This window comes from Alosa alosa, chromosome 4 (genome assembly GCF_017589495.1).
Source record: "Alosa alosa isolate M-15738 ecotype Scorff River chromosome 4, AALO_Geno_1.1, whole genome shotgun sequence".
NCBI classification, from domain to species: domain Eukaryota; kingdom Metazoa; phylum Chordata; class Actinopteri; order Clupeiformes; family Clupeidae; genus Alosa; species Alosa alosa.
This window is the reverse complement of record NC_063192.1, coordinates 35,036,835-35,054,360: the sequence shown is the minus strand read 5'-3', so window position 1 is coordinate 35,054,360 and position 17,526 is coordinate 35,036,835. Positions and strand designations below refer to the sequence as shown.

At 43.0% G+C, this 17,526-nt stretch overlaps 3 protein-coding genes across 3 annotated transcripts; 1 reads left to right on the top strand and 2 right to left on the bottom strand.

Moving 5' to 3' along the window:
* Nucleotides 1–3,171: 3,171 nt before the first annotated feature.
* Nucleotides 3,172–5,449, bottom strand: b3gnt7l (UDP-GlcNAc:betaGal beta-1,3-N-acetylglucosaminyltransferase 7, like). The gene has a single exon (XM_048240994.1). The coding sequence runs from the start codon at nt 5,149–5,151 to the stop codon at nt 3,847–3,849; it is 1,305 nt and encodes a 434-aa protein (XP_048096951.1). The 5' UTR covers nt 5,152–5,449; the 3' UTR covers nt 3,172–3,846.
* Nucleotides 5,450–7,505: 2,056 nt separating this feature from the next.
* On the top strand, nt 7,506–10,153 carry c4h1orf174 (chromosome 4 C1orf174 homolog). The gene is made up of 3 exons (XM_048241596.1): nt 7,506–7,682; nt 8,327–8,740; nt 9,222–10,153. The coding sequence occupies exons 1-3, from the start codon at nt 7,668–7,670 to the stop codon at nt 9,321–9,323; spliced, it is 531 nt and encodes a 176-aa protein (XP_048097553.1). The 5' UTR covers nt 7,506–7,667; the 3' UTR covers nt 9,324–10,153.
* A 687-nt stretch (nt 10,154–10,840) lies between these two features.
* dffb (DNA fragmentation factor, beta polypeptide (caspase-activated DNase)) lies at nt 10,841–17,410 on the bottom strand. Its single transcript, XM_048241594.1, has 7 exons — nt 17,119–17,410; nt 16,822–16,948; nt 15,637–15,822; nt 15,144–15,223; nt 14,610–14,783; nt 13,674–13,774; nt 10,841–11,754 (listed from the first exon to the last, which is right to left on the bottom strand). Exons 1-7 carry the CDS (start codon nt 17,239–17,241, stop codon nt 11,544–11,546), a joined length of 1,002 nt encoding a protein of 333 aa, XP_048097551.1. The 5' UTR covers nt 17,242–17,410; the 3' UTR covers nt 10,841–11,543.
* Between the last annotated feature and the right edge of the window lie 116 nt (nt 17,411–17,526).

The window sequence follows — 17,526 nt, the reverse complement described above, 5'->3', positions numbered from 1 at the left end:
AAGGGAGGCCATAATATTTATTCATTAGATGTATTTATTTATAAAAGTATCTTTGTATGTAGCTTTGAAATTACTTCCCCTCATTTTATTTGTGTTTTTTCTTTCATTCTGTATTTTAACATGTGTGAGTTTATACTTTCTACATTAGATTATTTCTTTTCAAGTTTGTGGTGACTTTGTACGCTTCCTAGATTAGCCCTAACTCCTCTGTGTGAGTGTTTTAGACGTGTTACCTGATAACTTCACCTCTCCATCAGACCCCATGCAGTGCCATTCCCCAGCTAGATCTGAACTGTTCCCAGTTCCCAGTGGAGGTTTAGTATGGTTCTCAGTACTGGTTCCCAGTTCCCAGTGGAGGTTTAGTATGGTTCTCAGTACGTTCCCAGTGGAGGGGCCAGACGATAGCAGAACAGACACAGACGGGGCCAGACGATAGCAGAACAGACACACACGGGGCCAGACGATAGCAGAACAGTGCGACAGACACCATCACATCAGCATCAGCAAGGCAGGACAAACACAGTGGACTGGGAACACACAAATGCAAGCTCAGTGTGTCAGATGGCGTACGCATCAAGTGTGTGGTCAGATGGCGTACCGATAGCATACGCATCAAGTGTGTGGTCAGATGGTGAACGCATCAAGTGTGTGGTCAGATGGCGTACGCATCAAGTGTGTGGTCAGATGGCGTACCGATAGCGTACGCATCGAGTGTGTGGTCAGATGGCGAACGCATCGAGTGTGTGGTGTTGCAGTCCAGAGTGCTGTGTACAGTTTCCCATGTGGAGCTTTAGCATCACGCTGACATGTGCAGACAGGTAGCTCACTCCCGTCCCTGACTGACCACAGGTAGCCCCTCAGACCTGACTCCCCGACCAAACCAGACCTGTCCAGACCAGACGCCCAGTCTAGACCTGACTCCCCGTCCAGGCCAGACGCCCAGTCTAGACCAGACGCCCAGGCCAGACTCTCAGGTGGCTGCCAACCTGAGCCCAGTCCAGCACTAGATCAGGGCGTATTAGAGCCCAGTCCAGTCCAGCACTAGATCAGGGCGTATTAGAGCCCAGTTCAGAGTTGGTTTCTATCAGCTGTCACACACTTTGTCTAAACGGTGTTTGTGAAAGAAGTGTCAGGTTCACAGCGCTCGTGGCAGTTTTTAGCCCAACAGCAGTGAGTAATGTAAACCACTGATTCTTGAGATAAGGGACAAAAACACTTTTTAAGTCTTTAATATATTTTCCTACTTAATTTAAACTTGCTATGTCTATAGATACATCTCTTAGCTACAACAACATAAAAGGGAACAGGTTTTATATGAAAAACACTTTTTATGGGAAAATCTACATGTATTCACTTAATAATTTCATTTGGTCAACTCTGTCAGACACATCAAAAGGTATTCTATGTTTTATGTGCATATCCTCTTGCTGAGGATATACAAAATATATTAAATTTATGTCATGAGTATACACAGGTCCTTTATAATGAACCATTTCTTTCAAAGATTTTTGCGGAAAAATGCAACTTTTTGATGTAGGACATGTTTAGTCCCTTATCTCAAGAATCATTAGCTAACATATAAGCATGTGCTCGTCTGCAACACACACACACACACACACATACATATGTGTGCTTTTTAAAGGTGTGTTGATGTAACACAGACACATGTGCTGTTAAAAGGTGGGTTGAGATAGCATATCTCAACAGTGTTACACAGATGGATACTATCAGGTTGGCCTTCAGTAAATGATGTGCAGCCTCTTAGCCAACACACACACACACACACGCACACACACACACACACCGGTCTCATTAACACATTTGTTTCCTGATAGAGTACTGTTAGAGTATTGAGATGTGAGCTTCAAGGTGATGACACATTGGTTAACATATTAAGCATTGTTGTCATGCAATTGCACAACTGGTTCCAGTGACCAAATCACATGTGCCCCCCCCGCTTTACTTCCTGCACAGCTCAGGGTCTGCTGACCACCAGGCCTGTGACTGGTTGGATTGCGAGACGTATCCTAGAGCAGGCTAAAGATGAACTGGTGTCCCCCTTATCAGAACTAACTTACTTACATTTCTACTGAGTTTACTCAGTGTTTACATCTGATTTAATTTTCTCTGTTTATAAATATGAGAATTTTGAATGTCACTAATTTATTTCACCGCAGAATGTAATACTTGCCTAAATGTAAACAAAGCCTTTATGAAGGTTCCTCAATAAGGGAATAGGGAACACTCTCTCAAGCACCCTGTCAAAAGACAATACAACAGCAACTATTGACAAAAACACTGTCATTTAAATAGAGGGAAATCATTTGAGTTCCCATGCACCATGCAAACTTGTTTAACCCTCCTGAAATGTTAAGCTGTTCTGACTGAGAGGACAGCACGCCGAGGCCGAGCTGATTTCCTTTGTGAGTGCTTGTTGACGAGCGAGAGAGGAGCCTAGTGTGGCAGAGGAGCGAGCGCAGGGGCTCAACACACTGTACTGTCAGCCCTCTGCCATTTTGTGTACAGAGATCCATGATTTAGTAAATAAAGCTTTGCCAAGCCATCTCTGTCTGGTTTAATGTGATTTAGTAAATAAAGCTTTGCCAAGCCATCTCTGTCTGGTTTAATGTGATTTAGTACATAAAGCTTTGCCAAGCCATCTCTGTCTGGTCCCAAACTGAATAACAATGTACTCCATTTGATTATTTTTGCTAAGGAAAGCATTTTTTTTTTTTGCTTTGATCAACACTACATTTTAAGGAAAAATGTCACTGTTATTTAATAAGAAAAACATTTCTATATCTGGTTTAGTAAAATTGCCAAAAAATGTAATGAAGTTGGATTAGATCACTAGAGCCAACTGAACATACTATAGTTATGGTCCTACTTAGTACTACTAATTAATATGATCTTATCTTACTAATAAATAATAAAGTATAAATAATTAAGTATATCTTAATATCTTATCTTACTGATTTGTTTTATTAGCCTACCAATCTCTAATGGTCCACACAAGCAACTATCCTTTATTCTTTGGTTTATGTATATTATTGGTTATCTATTAGATTGTGAGGTGAAGACCTTTGAGTCCTAGGCCTATTTGTACTTTCACTGAAGTTAAGACTTTAAGCAGCCTACTGTTGCAACTAAGACGCAAATGAAAGATGCCTGTACAGAAAAAAAAAAAACATTTATTACATCACCAACACCAGCCAGACACACCAGGGCTGGGAAACATTTGCCCGTTCAACATGGCCTACAGTGCGGTGGTTCTGTCACACGTAAGATTATGTCCTCTTTGGTTTCTACTGTCTGTGCCTCATTTCGTACAAGATACACAAATGTATTTTTTACCAGAACAAACTGGTGATTCAGCAGGGACACGTATCCATTTTTGTCCAGGCCTGTAGCCCAGGGATTGGGGTAAAACGCAGTCAACACGTGTCCTTCGCTCATAGTGTTTCTGTTTGTGTGCAGAGAAAATGTTTCATGATAAAATAATAATAATAAAAATATTCATCACAGTGTGTTGTGTTTTTATTTCTCCAGTTTTACACTGGCATGGAACATTCATAGCGATTCTAGAGTCGTGTTTCATTCGAGGCCTATAGATTGTTGCGCAGTGAGCTGTGTTTTTCTTACTAAATAGACGTGGAGTAACACTTAGGCTACACCACTTCCCGTAGCTTTGATCCAGGGTAACGCTTATTTCATCTTAAACAGCCAGCTCGAACTGTGAAGCATTTGTTGTCCTGGGTGTGTGCCAAAGTGAAATGTTTTAAGGTGGTGTCCAAGGTCAGTTGCGTCTCTCTGTCCTGGTAAAACATTCCCTTTAACTCCAACGCATCACAAGAGAGTCCTTTTGGCGCATATGAGGTTTTCGTTATTCACTATATCCCACATTCTGAGTAGCTCCTGCGGGGTGAGTTTGTGGATGATGATGAGGTTCTTGAAGAAGCAAGGCTCGCTGTTCATGGGGCTGTTTTTTCTGTGTTTCATGATCCCAAATGTCCTAAAACCTGGATGCATTTCCGGCGCAAGGTGCAGCTTTTGTAAACACATACCGAGGAACACGTCGTCTATGGGGTACAATTCTAGCCCCTCGGAGACCACGAACAGTCTCCGGGCCAACTGCGCTGACATAAGAAACCCGCCTCCCCCCACGTATGGAGGATAGGGTTTATCAAACAATTCTTTAGGAATATAATATTTGCTTTGGCGGTTTCGGATGGGTATGGCTTTAGCAATTGTATCCCCTACAAATAAATGATCAACTTTGCCTTCCTCTGTCTTAAAACCGAAAAGTTCCACCAAGTTCTGTGTATTCACAAAAACGTCGTCATCACCTTTGAAGATAAACTGAACCTTGGAACAGTGAATGTAGAACCATTTCAGAAAATTCACCTCCTTTAATGTGAGATTAAAAAAGGTGTCCATGAAATCCCACTGTAGAATATCTCCATATATCTTATCCTCATATTCCACTAGCTTCTGCAAGTTCTTCGCATCCTTACCAGTTGATGGGGTCCCAAGGAGAAACAAAGTCTTAATTCTTTTGCCATCGATGACCTGCTCTTTACCCCACGTCTTTCGCACGGCTTCACGCCTGTCATGTTGTTCGATAACAGACTTTACCACCATGAGTAGATCCACGTCTCCACTTCGACACTTCTCTGGATGGTCAATGAGCATGGGGAAATACCGGCAATGTCTGTGAAGCACGAACTGATGAAACCTCGAGTCCAGTCGTCGAAACCAATCTTTAGCCCGTACGGATGAATCTTCCGTGCAGTTGATCACATCCACGTCCCAGGATGCCAGGCTGCTGGGCTTCGTAACGATGACACGAGCTGCATTCGAATCCTCGACCTGAGCTGGCGAAGAATAATTTCCAGCGGAAGACTTGATGGAGGATTTCCCCTTTACTAATTGGCACTCAGGCCCACACCAACTGCTTTTAACGTCCAAATGTATTTCCTTCATATTGCTTTCAAGTACCTTGAATTTTTGTATCATCAGCAGGGTGGCAAAAACAAGGGCTAAAGTTAAGAGAGTCTTGAAAACTCTCTTTCGCCTGAAAAAATAATCCATCACTGCTGCGTGCCTTAAGCAGGGTGTTAAACCCTTTCGAATGGACTGAAAACTTTCCATTCAAGATTCATATCCACAAATTGAATTCATATTTCGTGTTTCAGTGAGAGCAACAAGCGGCGTTCCTCCGTAAGACATGCTGTCGAGACGAGATGTTCTCGCTCTTTGAGCACATCGCGCGGTCTGTCTGGGCATCTCCGGAATACTGGCTGCGCTCGGAGGCGCGCGCTCCGCACACCATGGACAGAGCGAAGCTTTTCCCCGAAAATCTCTTCCAAAGTCGATCTTCCTTTATGGTTTGTTGATGGAGATGTCACCGCCGACACTTCACGGTTGGCTTCTATATTCCGCTGCTCCTTTCATCTGTCGGCTATGGAGGTTTGGCGTCTCTCACGAAAGAATGTCTCTCCTGGCCCCCCTGCCCCTCTCCCCCCGCCTCCGCCTCCGCCTGAACTCGACCCACCCCACGACACCTATCTGCAACACAGGTTTCTTGTTTCAGTCACAGATGTGCTTGCTGAATCTACGTGTCCCTAAGGGTTTGACCAGACACCCAATAGCATTCTTATAATTAATTTAACAAGGTGGCACAAGGAATGGTTAAACAGCGACTAACCCATTCACATTAGGACACGAGCAATGACTGTTTTTATAGCGTTTGAACCCGTGTTATCTTTACCTTTGCCACAACCTTGCGTCTTATTCACTCAGCTGCGCACTTGGAGACACAACACACTTAAATTCGTGCACGTGAAAAGTCCTAGCTATGACACTGGCTGTCACTATTAATCCCCCCCTGTAGAAAAGCCTTTTCAATAACATGTATGGGCCTACTACGGAGGCTATATTGAATAGAAACATAAGCTTATTCATGACCAGGTATGAAATTAGTTAGATTTATGTGTATAGCGCGCCACTGTGTGGTCTCGAGGCGCGTAACAGCCATTGGTCTGAAGAAAGGAGAATCAAGAGAGTGGCTGAAACTGAAACATGGCACGCGGTAATGAAACGAGAGGGAGACGAATGGGCTGCATTCGGAAAGTGTTTGTGCTTAGGAAAGTTCATATAGGAATTAACTGACCCGGCAATATTTAGAGATAGGCTAACAGCTGTTCGGATACTCTGGAAAGCTGCTTCGATGCTTATTTTCAAATATCCTTTAGCATAATAGAAATTCGTACAACCCCAACACAGGAAAAGTTGGGACGTAGCCTATAATGCGAATAAAAACAGAATGTGACAATCTGCGAATCGTAAACCCATATAGCTGTAAAAAGGACACAGACCACATGTCAAATGTCAAAAACGACAAATTAGATATTTCATGGTTAAATATGTTCATTTTTATTTTGATACCAGCAACACGTTTCAGTAAAAGTTGTGAAGGGGGCAACAAAATGCTGGAAAAGTTGTGTAGGCCTAATGATAGAGAACAATAGGAATATTTCACAACTAATGAAGGTGACTGGCACCATGGTTACATATAAATAGCATCACAGAGAGGCAGATCTCTTAGGAGTAAAGATGTAGAGAGAGATATTGATGAAACAATATAGCCTAATTATAATGCATGTTAACATAAAACTGTAAGGTATGGGCTTTCATCAATTACAGTACATAATATCATTAGAATAGAATCCAGATAAATCTTTGCAAACAACAGGGACAGGGATGGGGATGTCACTGCATTAAAACCAGACCTGCTACTGCAGGCTACATACAATCACAACAAAGTATTGTAAAGAGTTTAGACTAGTACCAATATTTCCTTAATTTCATTTCCCCGCTTGACTAGACCAAATACAGTTGAGTAGCCTATAGCCTCGTTGCGTTTTGGGTTTTTGTGGGATCACGGATCAAAGGCTGTGCCTTTTACATCCGGAGTTAGACCTGATTACGAATGTATAACGTTACTCGATTTTTCTCCGGCTTAGAGCGGAGTGACCTAGCGTTCATGGGCTTCGGAAAAACCTTTCTCCGAGTGAAAACATCATCATTCCGCGTCATTCACGTCACGTAATGTGTGAGTCAGAGGTCGGAAACTGGGGCTAGATTTTGCTAACAGAGTTTGCTAACTTTTGTCGTCACGTTGTAGTTCGTTTGTAGTCCATGTGGCCTTTCATGTCCAACAGTTTTAATGTGAACTTGGGAATTTGTTGTTTTTGTCACTTGAAAGCTTCATATCTTTCTTTCACGAGCGTCTTACACTATATTTTAAGCAAATACAGTTGTTTGTTTAGGATTAGTGAGTGTATGTTTTAACTTTGCTGTAGCATCCGTGTTTGTCACATTCGGACGGCAAAGCACATGAACACTAGCCATGGGGGCGGTCCTTGTCATTCCGAAGTGCCCTGAATGCACCATGACTGAACCATGTGACCAACGGCCACAAACCAGGCCCATGCGCTCGTCCGCTGCCGTAGCTGTGACGCACTGCCTGGCAGGAAACCGATGCAGGTGGGACCAGGGGGCTGTACTTTCACAGAGATCTGCCCCGTTTCTAAACCAGACGAGGGCTCCCGGCTGAACTCGAGACTCGACACGACGCCCAAACAACAAAGTTTGACCAAAGAGGAATGAATCGTAAACAGGTAAGCGAAATTGGTTGCACTATCGTTAGCTACTCGACATGAAGGATATAGGATACAGACCAAGATGTAAGGTTTCTTGAGAAGGCAAACACATCACAGCGTGCGTAAAACACCAGGACGACAACAACGAAAGTTTTCTATGTAGGCTTAGAGAACAAAACAGTAGGCTATGTAGCACTAAGGCACTATGTAGCACTTAGGCATTAATTTCATTGTCCACGGCGTCAAATTAACGTTACGATGGCGATTTTTTGTAGGCTAGTTATTTGCCCGTAGTTTGTTTATCTATGTGTTCTTTGCCTGCGCTCGCATTATATGGCAACGTGTGTACTATAATAGATGTGAAGTCAAGTAGAAGCATTTGTGTGTGTGTGTGGGGGGGTGCCTTGTGTTTATAAGCTATTACAGTCGTTGGAAAGTGTTGTGTTGATGAACAGTATAATGGATGTACTGTCACTTTAAATGGAGCTAAGAGTCAAACAAAGTTCAATTAAGGTCAGTGTCAAAGCCAGCGCACTCAACCAACCCCCACCCTACAGTTTCCGTCTGAAAAGGAGAACGGCACGACGGCGCGGTGCCTAAACACAACTTTGCTTTCTTTCTGTCAAATCAGAATCTCTCTGAATTATGTTTTCTTTCTCCAGCGGGTAGTGGAGAGGGGACCGTTTCGGCTACTGGTTGGGAGACTGAGAAGAGAAACCTGCCACGGGAAAATACTCATGGCAGTCGATAGCGGTGAAGCGAGTCGGCGCTCCAGTGCGAGCCTCAACGTTCGCAGCGACGGAGAGGAATGCCCGACAGCATCCACGGCGAATGCCACAAAAACACGGGGTCGGAAAAAGACTGGGAAATCTCCAACAGAAGGAATGGTATTACGAGGGAAGGAAAACACTGCAAACACTCAGGGATCTCCTCCGCGCCGCAGGACGAAGACCTCGACAGAAAGGGTGGAGATGCGCGTGTCCTCCACTCACGAAAACCCCTCGGTGGTAATGGATGAGGACAGTAACGAAATCTATCCAGTGGGACAATTCTTTGGGAATCTGGACCTTCTGCCGGTAAGGGCCAATTACACCCTCGATATGTTTTTATTTATTTATTTAAAACGCAACTCTGTTCTCTTGCAGTGCTAAAATCGATCCACCTAGCGAAATTACCAAATTTCCGTAGCCTACTTGGGCACTCTCCGTGTGACCAAATAACGGCTATGTGTGCATGAATAATAAATCGCGTCAAGCAGCATATGTTTACGCCGTCGTTGTGTTCAGGCATATCTAGACGCCCAGAGACATGCCGAGCGTGCTGCTTGATATCCCGCAGCGTCTACACGATTATCAGCCCCGTGAACACACACAGCCTACTGCAAGCCCCCTGTTGACATTCAACCCATTTAGCCTACCGTTTGTAAATAAATAAAACTGTCGGCTGTCGTGGTGGTCCTTATGCAAAGGGTCTTAACCGACTAATCCAGTTCGTTTCATGCGTACAGCCAGTCAGTGTACGTTTATTTATTTATATATTTATTTATTTATTTTCCAGGATTATCCCGAGCAGCCCAGCACCACTGAGGCGGGGAACACACGAGAGCACAGACGGCGACACTACTACGCCAAAGAGAGCGAGGAGGACGAGCCCCATTGAAACACACATTTTAATATTTGGGATATTGAGGTGGAGTTGATGGCACTGATTTGCTTGACTGAACACACGTGTGCTTGGAATTAATGCAGCATATCTGGAGGAGCAATGACGAGTTTATTTACCACCAGCAAAGCGCGAATGAAGCGCTCACCCTCGACCGACAACCTGACGGGCAGCTACAGCCAAGGACCAGCTGCCAAGCAGGGCGTGCCAAAACTTACTCATGTTCGATGGCTTTTTCGTGCCATGATCTCCAACTCAAACCCAGTTATTTCTCAACCAGCTAGAGCCCACTTTGTCGCCAAGTTTTGCGCCAACCGCACTTACACCTCTTCTTAGCCTCGGAAAACAAGTAGGAATTGTCGCAATTCCACTTATTGTGGACTATAAAAACATTTTTCTTTTAAAAAATATTCACAGCTATAATTTGCATAGCCTACTCGGTCAGACCAAATAAGTCTTAAAAGCGCCAGGTCGTGTATCTGTTGTAAAAGAGTTGGAGGTATTTTTCTACAAAGACTGAGACTGAGATTTATACTTGTTATTTAGGAAACAATGCAGTAAAAGCTTTCTTCCACACACATGATGGTTGACCTCACTGAAAAAAAAAAAGTTTGTGTAGTGCCAAGAAAGAAGAGCAGCTAATCCAACGCATGTTTTAATATTTTATTATTTTATTTTTGAAATAATTTTTCTAATCTTAAGTTGATGTTACCGTACTTTTAACTATGATATAGTATATCTGACTTAGTAAATTGTGTTTTGTTGTATATTAAGACATGCACTAATATTTCGAGTTGCTATAGATGTGTATATATATATATATATATATATATATATATATATATATATATATATATATATATATATAGCTGTGGAAATCTTTATTTTTCTATAAAATCTGTGTACATTTTGAAAGTGCTATTTTTGTGTAAACGAGAGGCCTTGTTTCCAAACATGCAGCATAGTTATTTAATGTATAATGTGCAAGATTGCTTCAATATCATGATCGGTTATGAGCTGCATTGCTTGGTAAATCCGTCCACAAGTAAAAACAATATTAAACCATTTTCAAGTTTTACTAGCTCAAAGCCTTTTGTAGCAGTTTGTACGCAGCTATTTATGTGATAGATGGCATTGTACTGACCGCAGACTAGTGTCTGTTGGGCCAGTGTGATGTTATGCAACAGTTAGGCACAGTCAAATTACTCATTAATTTGTTATTGGACGAGGCATTCCATGAGTGGGAATATCCTCTTAAGTAAAGACTAAATGCTGAATCTCGGTTGAATTCCAGCCGTGGCAACATGCTTTACCAGCCCCACGTCCACACCTGTCATATTGCCGTGGCAACATGCTTTACCAGCCCCACGTCCACACCTGCCATATTGCCGTGGCAACATGCTTTACCAGCCCCACGTCCACACGTGCCATATTGAATCTGCTTTGCTGAACATCTCAACTGTGGTGGCCCTCAAAATCTCAGACCAACAAAAGTGATGCAAAATGCCCTTCTGTTTGTGGTTTAAAAGTATTTTAATGGTAAAAATGCGAACTCTGATCAGTGCAATACATGGTTCTGTGGATGGAGATTATGACTACATACATGCTTGTCACAGGAAATTGGATTTTATTTCAAGTAAATAAACGAACTTCAGGGCTCGTTTGCCTGGAAAACCTCCTTGGCAGGATAATCGAAACGATAACAAATACATGGGTGAACCAAAGGGGCAGGAACAGAACGTTCCCTCTAAAACAATGACAGATCTAATGCAAACACTTACAGGCTACAGTACAAAGAAACTCTTTCACATTCAAATTGATCAAAAAAAAAAATTGGAGCGAATGTTTTGGCATGGAAATGTTAAATACATATATTTTAACAATTCTGGTCAAGTTCATGTAAGAAAATACATTATTTTATCATGTACGAAAATATTTAAAATTTTCCATTATAAAAAATACCAAACAAGATAAAAACAAACAGTGCTGCAAAGCATAATCAAGCTGCCATGGGAGTCTTAACTGTCTGACATTTAATCAAGCTCTTCCTGTCTTCAACATACTCCACTGCCTGTCTGAGATCCCAGCTCCTCCTTATCTCCCCACCCTCATCTCACCTGTCAGATATCCCAGCTCCTCCCCACCCTCATCTCACCTGTCTGAGATATCCCAGCTCCTCATCTCACCTGTCTGAGATATTCCAGCTCCTCCCCACCCTCATCTCCGCACCCTCTTCACCTGTTTGTAAATCCTCCGCCTGTCGCAGGACAGGTCATGGGCCCCCTTCTTGTGACAAACGATGTGCACCAGTTTGAGGTTGTCCACTGTGAAGAGCAGTTTGTAAAAGTAGTCCACGTTAATGCCTCCGCTGCTGCGTCCCTGCAGAGCCTCCACCAGGGTTGGGAGGATCGTACGCTTCTTCTCAATCCTGCCAAAAAGAGCGGACAGTCACTCTGTGTCCGTTGAAAGTGTTCCAAGAACAGACAAAACTATACAGTAGCTGCAACAATAAGTTGATTAGTTGTCAACTACGGTACTAATTAATTTAAAACTTTTGCTTCGTTTATTTTTTTTGTTTTTTAAAGGAAATACTGTTAAAATTCCAGCGCCCTAAAACTGGATTTCTGGTTTCCTTACTAAACTGAAAAGGCTATCTATCTTTAGTATTTGTGATGATTTATTTGTGATGTTATTTTTGAAGTAAGTTATGTTTTGAAACACTAATCCATGAAACACACATCCGTGCTTAGAGACTGAATTTGTTTAATAGGGCGTGGACAAGCCAAGAACTAATTAATTAACTAAAAAAATATCAACAAATGTATTAATTTGAAAAATATTGGCAGATTAATCGATTATGAAAGTAGTCATTAGCTAATCACCAAGTCCATACGCTTGACTCCACCCTCTGGGTATATTATTTTCAGCAGGACTAATAAATTGACAACTTTTATTTTGATTAATTGAGGGAAACAGTTAAAATTCCAAACTGGATTCCTGAAATTGGATTTCTGGTTTCTTTACTGAACTGAAAATGAAAATCTTTAATAGGGCGTGGACCAAACAAGATCTAAGAACTAATTCAAAGGAAAAAATATCAACAAATTGAACAGATCAATTAGCCTGGCGAGCCAGACCCACATTAAAATGTAGGGTCTGGCCACTCACCGTTCGCAGTGCTCAGTCCGAGGGGCGGGATATTCAGTTGTCTTTCAAATTCCCTCTGCACGCAATAGGACGCAATAGGATATTTGTTTTCAAGTAGCAGGGAATTCAAGCCAAACCGTTGCAACTCTGCCATCAATCATTATGTTAAGCCCACCAAACGACTCGATTCAATCATTATGTTAAGCCCACCAAACGACTCGATATACCTGATTAAGTTTCGATTTCTGGAGCTCACAAGCCAACGGAGAGTTGCTAGACTAGCCCTGGCAGCAAATGTAATTTGCCGCTAGGGGCGCGTCTAGATTTCTAGGCTACAGATCAATCGATTCTGAATCAAAACAGTCCATACACTTAACTCCACACATTGGGCACATTGTTTTCAGGGCGCGCATGCAGTATCTGGCAACGTGTCCCTCACCCGCTTTAAACACATTTCTCTAGTGCGTGATTACTCATGAGCAGACAATGTTTTGTTACTCTGTGTAATTCCTTGGCGAGGATTATGCAACTGGGGTCGTATCAGACTGGATGAGAGCCCACCCGGAGTGCCCTCCAACTGGACTCCCCTCCCCTCTCAGGAGAGGAAGTGGACAACGCAGTGGGCTCTAGATGGAATTTCTTCAGCAAAACACAGGCTCCAAATGGATGAGAGGGTTTTGGTTTGGCTCTTCAGCAATCACTATGGTAACCTCAGTTAAAGGGAAACATGTGGTGCGGACTTGTGGATGTTTGTTTAAGTATTTGTGGTGTTATTTTTGAAGTAGTTGATGTTTGAAACACTAATTGGTGGAAGAACCATCAGAGTGTGTCACATGGCCTGGTATTGCATCCGTGCTTAGAGGCTGTTAAGATAAAGTAACTATCTCAACTATCTGTTAGAAATTGTGTTGTCCCTATCTGGACATAGAGATGTGTTAAAAAACACCACAAGTTGTGTAATTTTCAACACATTTGTTTTAAGTGTGGCTGAATCTAAATTAAGTTAATTGCAAGTAAACTTTAAGGGGAAATCTATCACCAAACAACTCCATCACAACCCTCCACCTTTCTCAACCTGCACACATCGGAGTCTAGAATACTTCACCAGTGGTCCAAGACCAAACCTCTACTTGAGGAAGCTCACCTGTAAACCTCTACTTGAGGAAGCTCACCTGTAAACCTCTACTTGAGGAAGCTCACCTGTGGTCCAGGTTCCAGGTGCTGAAGAGGATCCTGCTCTCACGGGTGCCGTAGGGATTGATGGAGTGCAGCAGATCACACGCCTCTTCGTCAAACGCTCCCTGCAAACACAGCAGCCAGATCTCATGGATCACATAGATCTCCGTTTCTCAAGGTCACAAAGTACGGTCGGTACGAAAAAAAAAAAAAAAGTTTTACCTAGCTCAAGTTGCTAGTTCCAACAGCTAAAGTAGCCAGGCCGCTATAACGCTACACTCTGGGGGCATGGACGGCATCCTAAAGCAGCCAGGTCGCTATAACGCTACACTCTGGGGGCATGGATGGACATGCCACCACAGTGTGCTGCTAGTGTAGTGAATTTCTTCTTTAAGTTCAAATGTGCTGTTTAATGATATGATCTTTACTTGGTGCAGTTAAGTTTACTTTTCATCTTTAACTACAGCACAATTTGCCTAAAGTAAACCATTTCTACAATTCATTATACAGTATTCTAAAATGGATAGTTCCTGTCCTTAACTGTGATTGGATGAATCGCATTCGATGATGTTGTAAAATCCAGCACAACCCCACATTTCGTTCTATATTGCTGCACCATCACAACTTGATACAAAAGTTAGAGTCGCTGTGTGTCGATATTGCTCAGCAACCATTCTGATAGAGGAAATACATTTCTTGTTGCCGTTCCTTTATGCTGTTAAATCTTGCCAGGTATATGTGGTAACCGATTTAGAAAAGTAATAAGCAACTCGATTCCGTGCAAGTCGTGCCTCACAACGCCCTTTAGCTGTTCTAAAATCCCGTTCACCTACGTCCTCTCAGGGCTAATTGCTTAATTGTTTATTACAAACTTAAAGTCCTAAAGTTCTGATGGTGTTGGTATGGCGCTGCGGTGGTTCTGGACTGTGCTGCGGAGAACAGGAGAGAACCTGGCCGCACCTGGCAGGAGAACCAGCCCTCCTTGGAGCACAGGCGCCGGGCGTCCTTCTCCGTCCTGTCGAAGTAGCAGCCGTTATAGCTGGCCGACTTGAGCTTGGTCGTCATGCTGTCCAGGACTTTCTTGTTCTCTGCCTGCTGTTTGGCGCCAGGAATGGTCCGAATGTATCCATCGACCTGCAGACAGCACCAGGACAGGGTTAGCTGGGTTGGTTTCGTCTTTTAATTAACTTGTCAGTAACTTGTAACAGTTTAACACCCTAAACTGTTAAAGTAAGTTGTGTAATACACAACTTCTGCCATTTTCTGCCAAAATAAACATCTTAACAAAGTCTGTCAGGTTTTTGAATAAAAGCTCATAATATGGCATGAAGCAGTGCAGCACCCTCTAAATGGCTGAGTTCTATTAATGTTCATATTAAGGCAAACAAGACATTTCAATTTTACACTTTTCAAGACAGAATTAGGATAATGCACCTTTGAAATGCATAATAGTAAATGTAAAAAAATGTTTTTGCCTCGTGCCGTGACACCTACCTCCTTCACATAACCCCGAATCCTACTCTCACAGTTGTACTTCATGTAAGCAGATTTGGTCTTAAATCTGTTATCAACACCTGAAACGATTGGCAGAGAGCTAAGAATACATGTGCTAGAATGTAAACTTGTGCCATCTTGCGATGTCTTACTTATGACAGAAACAATAGTAAAAGCAAACATCTGGTTCATTTAACAACTAAAACAGTCAGATCAAACAGTCAGAAAAAACACAGACAGCAAAGATGGATATATTCTGACACAAGATGAAGTGGGAGAACTACAAATGCAACATTAACAGGAACTGGAAAGCATCGCTAGACACTTGATCATTAACTCAGTCAGACTGAATAGTTGTGAACAAGTGAGTCAAAGGTATTATTTACTGAGGTGTGCGCCACGCCACAACATCCTAAGTGAAGTAAGCTGACATTACTGACAACAGCCTGCGGCAGCCACGCCTCTCCTAAAACCCATTCCGAAGCGTCATTACCCTGGAACCAGTCCGCGTCCTCCGCTCGGTCTTCAAACTCGGATCGGTCCTTCAAGTTGTGGAGCAAGTCGCCGAGGATTTTGCGGCGTTTGGCGGATGTCTCGTCTGAGAGGAAGTCCTTGGCCTCGTCGATCAACTGGGCAGAGAATCTGTCCAGATCCAGCAGACGCTGAATGTCACTGAATACTATGAGAAAATATAACACCATGAAACACCAAGCACGCATTTTGGTTTTCAGGGAAATAAGAGAGAAAGAGAGAGAGGGAGGAAGGGAGAGAGACGGGACGAGAGGATGAGAAGAATCGTCTACTGGTAATAGATAGGCCTACAATTAAACAGTTTTATCAAATTCTAATTGTGCAACATGAGAGCAATTAATGGAGGAAAAAACAAGAGTTTTGTGCACGGGCTACATTCCAGTACACCCAGCGGGGGCTACATTCCAGTACACCCTTGGTCCTAGGCTAGCCCAGCGGGGGGGGGCTACATTCCAGTACACCCTTGGCCCAGCGGGGGGGGGGGGGGGCTACATTCCAGTACACCCTTGGTCCTAGGCTAGCCCAGCGGGGGCTACATTCCAGTACACCCTTGGCCCAGCTGGGGCTACATTCCAGTACACCCAGCCATGGGGCTACATTCCAGTACACCCTTGGCCCAGCTGGGGCTACATTCCAGTACACCCTTGGCCCAGCTGGGGCAGTACACCCTTGGTCCTAGGTTAGCCCAGCGGGGGGGGGCAGTACACCCTTGGTCTTAGGTTAACCCAGCTGGGGTGCCAGGGGGCCTCAGCAAGTTGGAAGGAAAAATAAAAGCAACAAATAAATACATTTAAAACATTTAAATACCTATTACTTATATTATTATTATTATACAATGCCATTATAATAATTTGTCGCATATCTGAACATTATACTGTATTTTCCATGATAATGACTGGGAATAATAGTAGAGTGATAGCTCTCATATAGCAGAAAGCCCCAAATGCAATTTGTACACACTGTATGCTCCATCGCGAAGTGCTTGTGGCTAAAATAATTATTAGGATTAGCTTAATGTATTTTAACATTTGCCGTAGTATTGTCGATGGGTTTAATAACACATCAAGGGGGTCCTTGAACAGAACCTAGTGGTATTTGGGGGGCCTTGTCGTGGAATAGTTTGGGAACCCCTGGGTGTTTAACCTACATCCATTCCAGTGTTGTCCTTTGGCCAACAGCACTAGTTCCGCATTGACTGGTAAACAGTGAAAATAGCCCTCAGTCAGTTCAGCCCCGTCCTCGTATAGACATACACGTGATCCAGAGGCAGGGATCTGAAACGATGGAGAATAAAGAGAATGAACCAACTTGGTGCGGTTACGCAATGCAAACGCAGACCGTACCCTGATTGGCTGAAAAGTTTGTTCTCATCGTCAGACAATAACCAACGGAGGCATGTGACATGCAAAACAACAGACAAAACAGACGACGGATCGACACATACCTTCATTAACTGACAAGACTTTTTCACGAGCTCGCTCAGGGTTGTTGCGCCTACACCAAACTTTCTAGACTCACACGCGTTTCTTATTTTAACCAATTTCGTTGTTTTCTGTTGACTAGACATGATAGTGCGCCTGATGGTTTTGACTTTTCGTCTTGTGATGTTTTCCTTCCGGATTGAACACTACAAGTGGAAATATTCAAGGTGCATAAGTATACTGCCACCATGTGGACGGGAATAAATAGTACGCGAAAGCTGCTACAGCTAGACCGCCACGCCACGCAAGCACTGAAAGAGTGGTTGTGTCGCATATTGCATGTTAAAGATCACAGTTCAAATTCAAAGCACCATAAAAGTTTATCGTTTAAAGAATTACTTCCACACCAGACATCAAAACATCTATTTTTT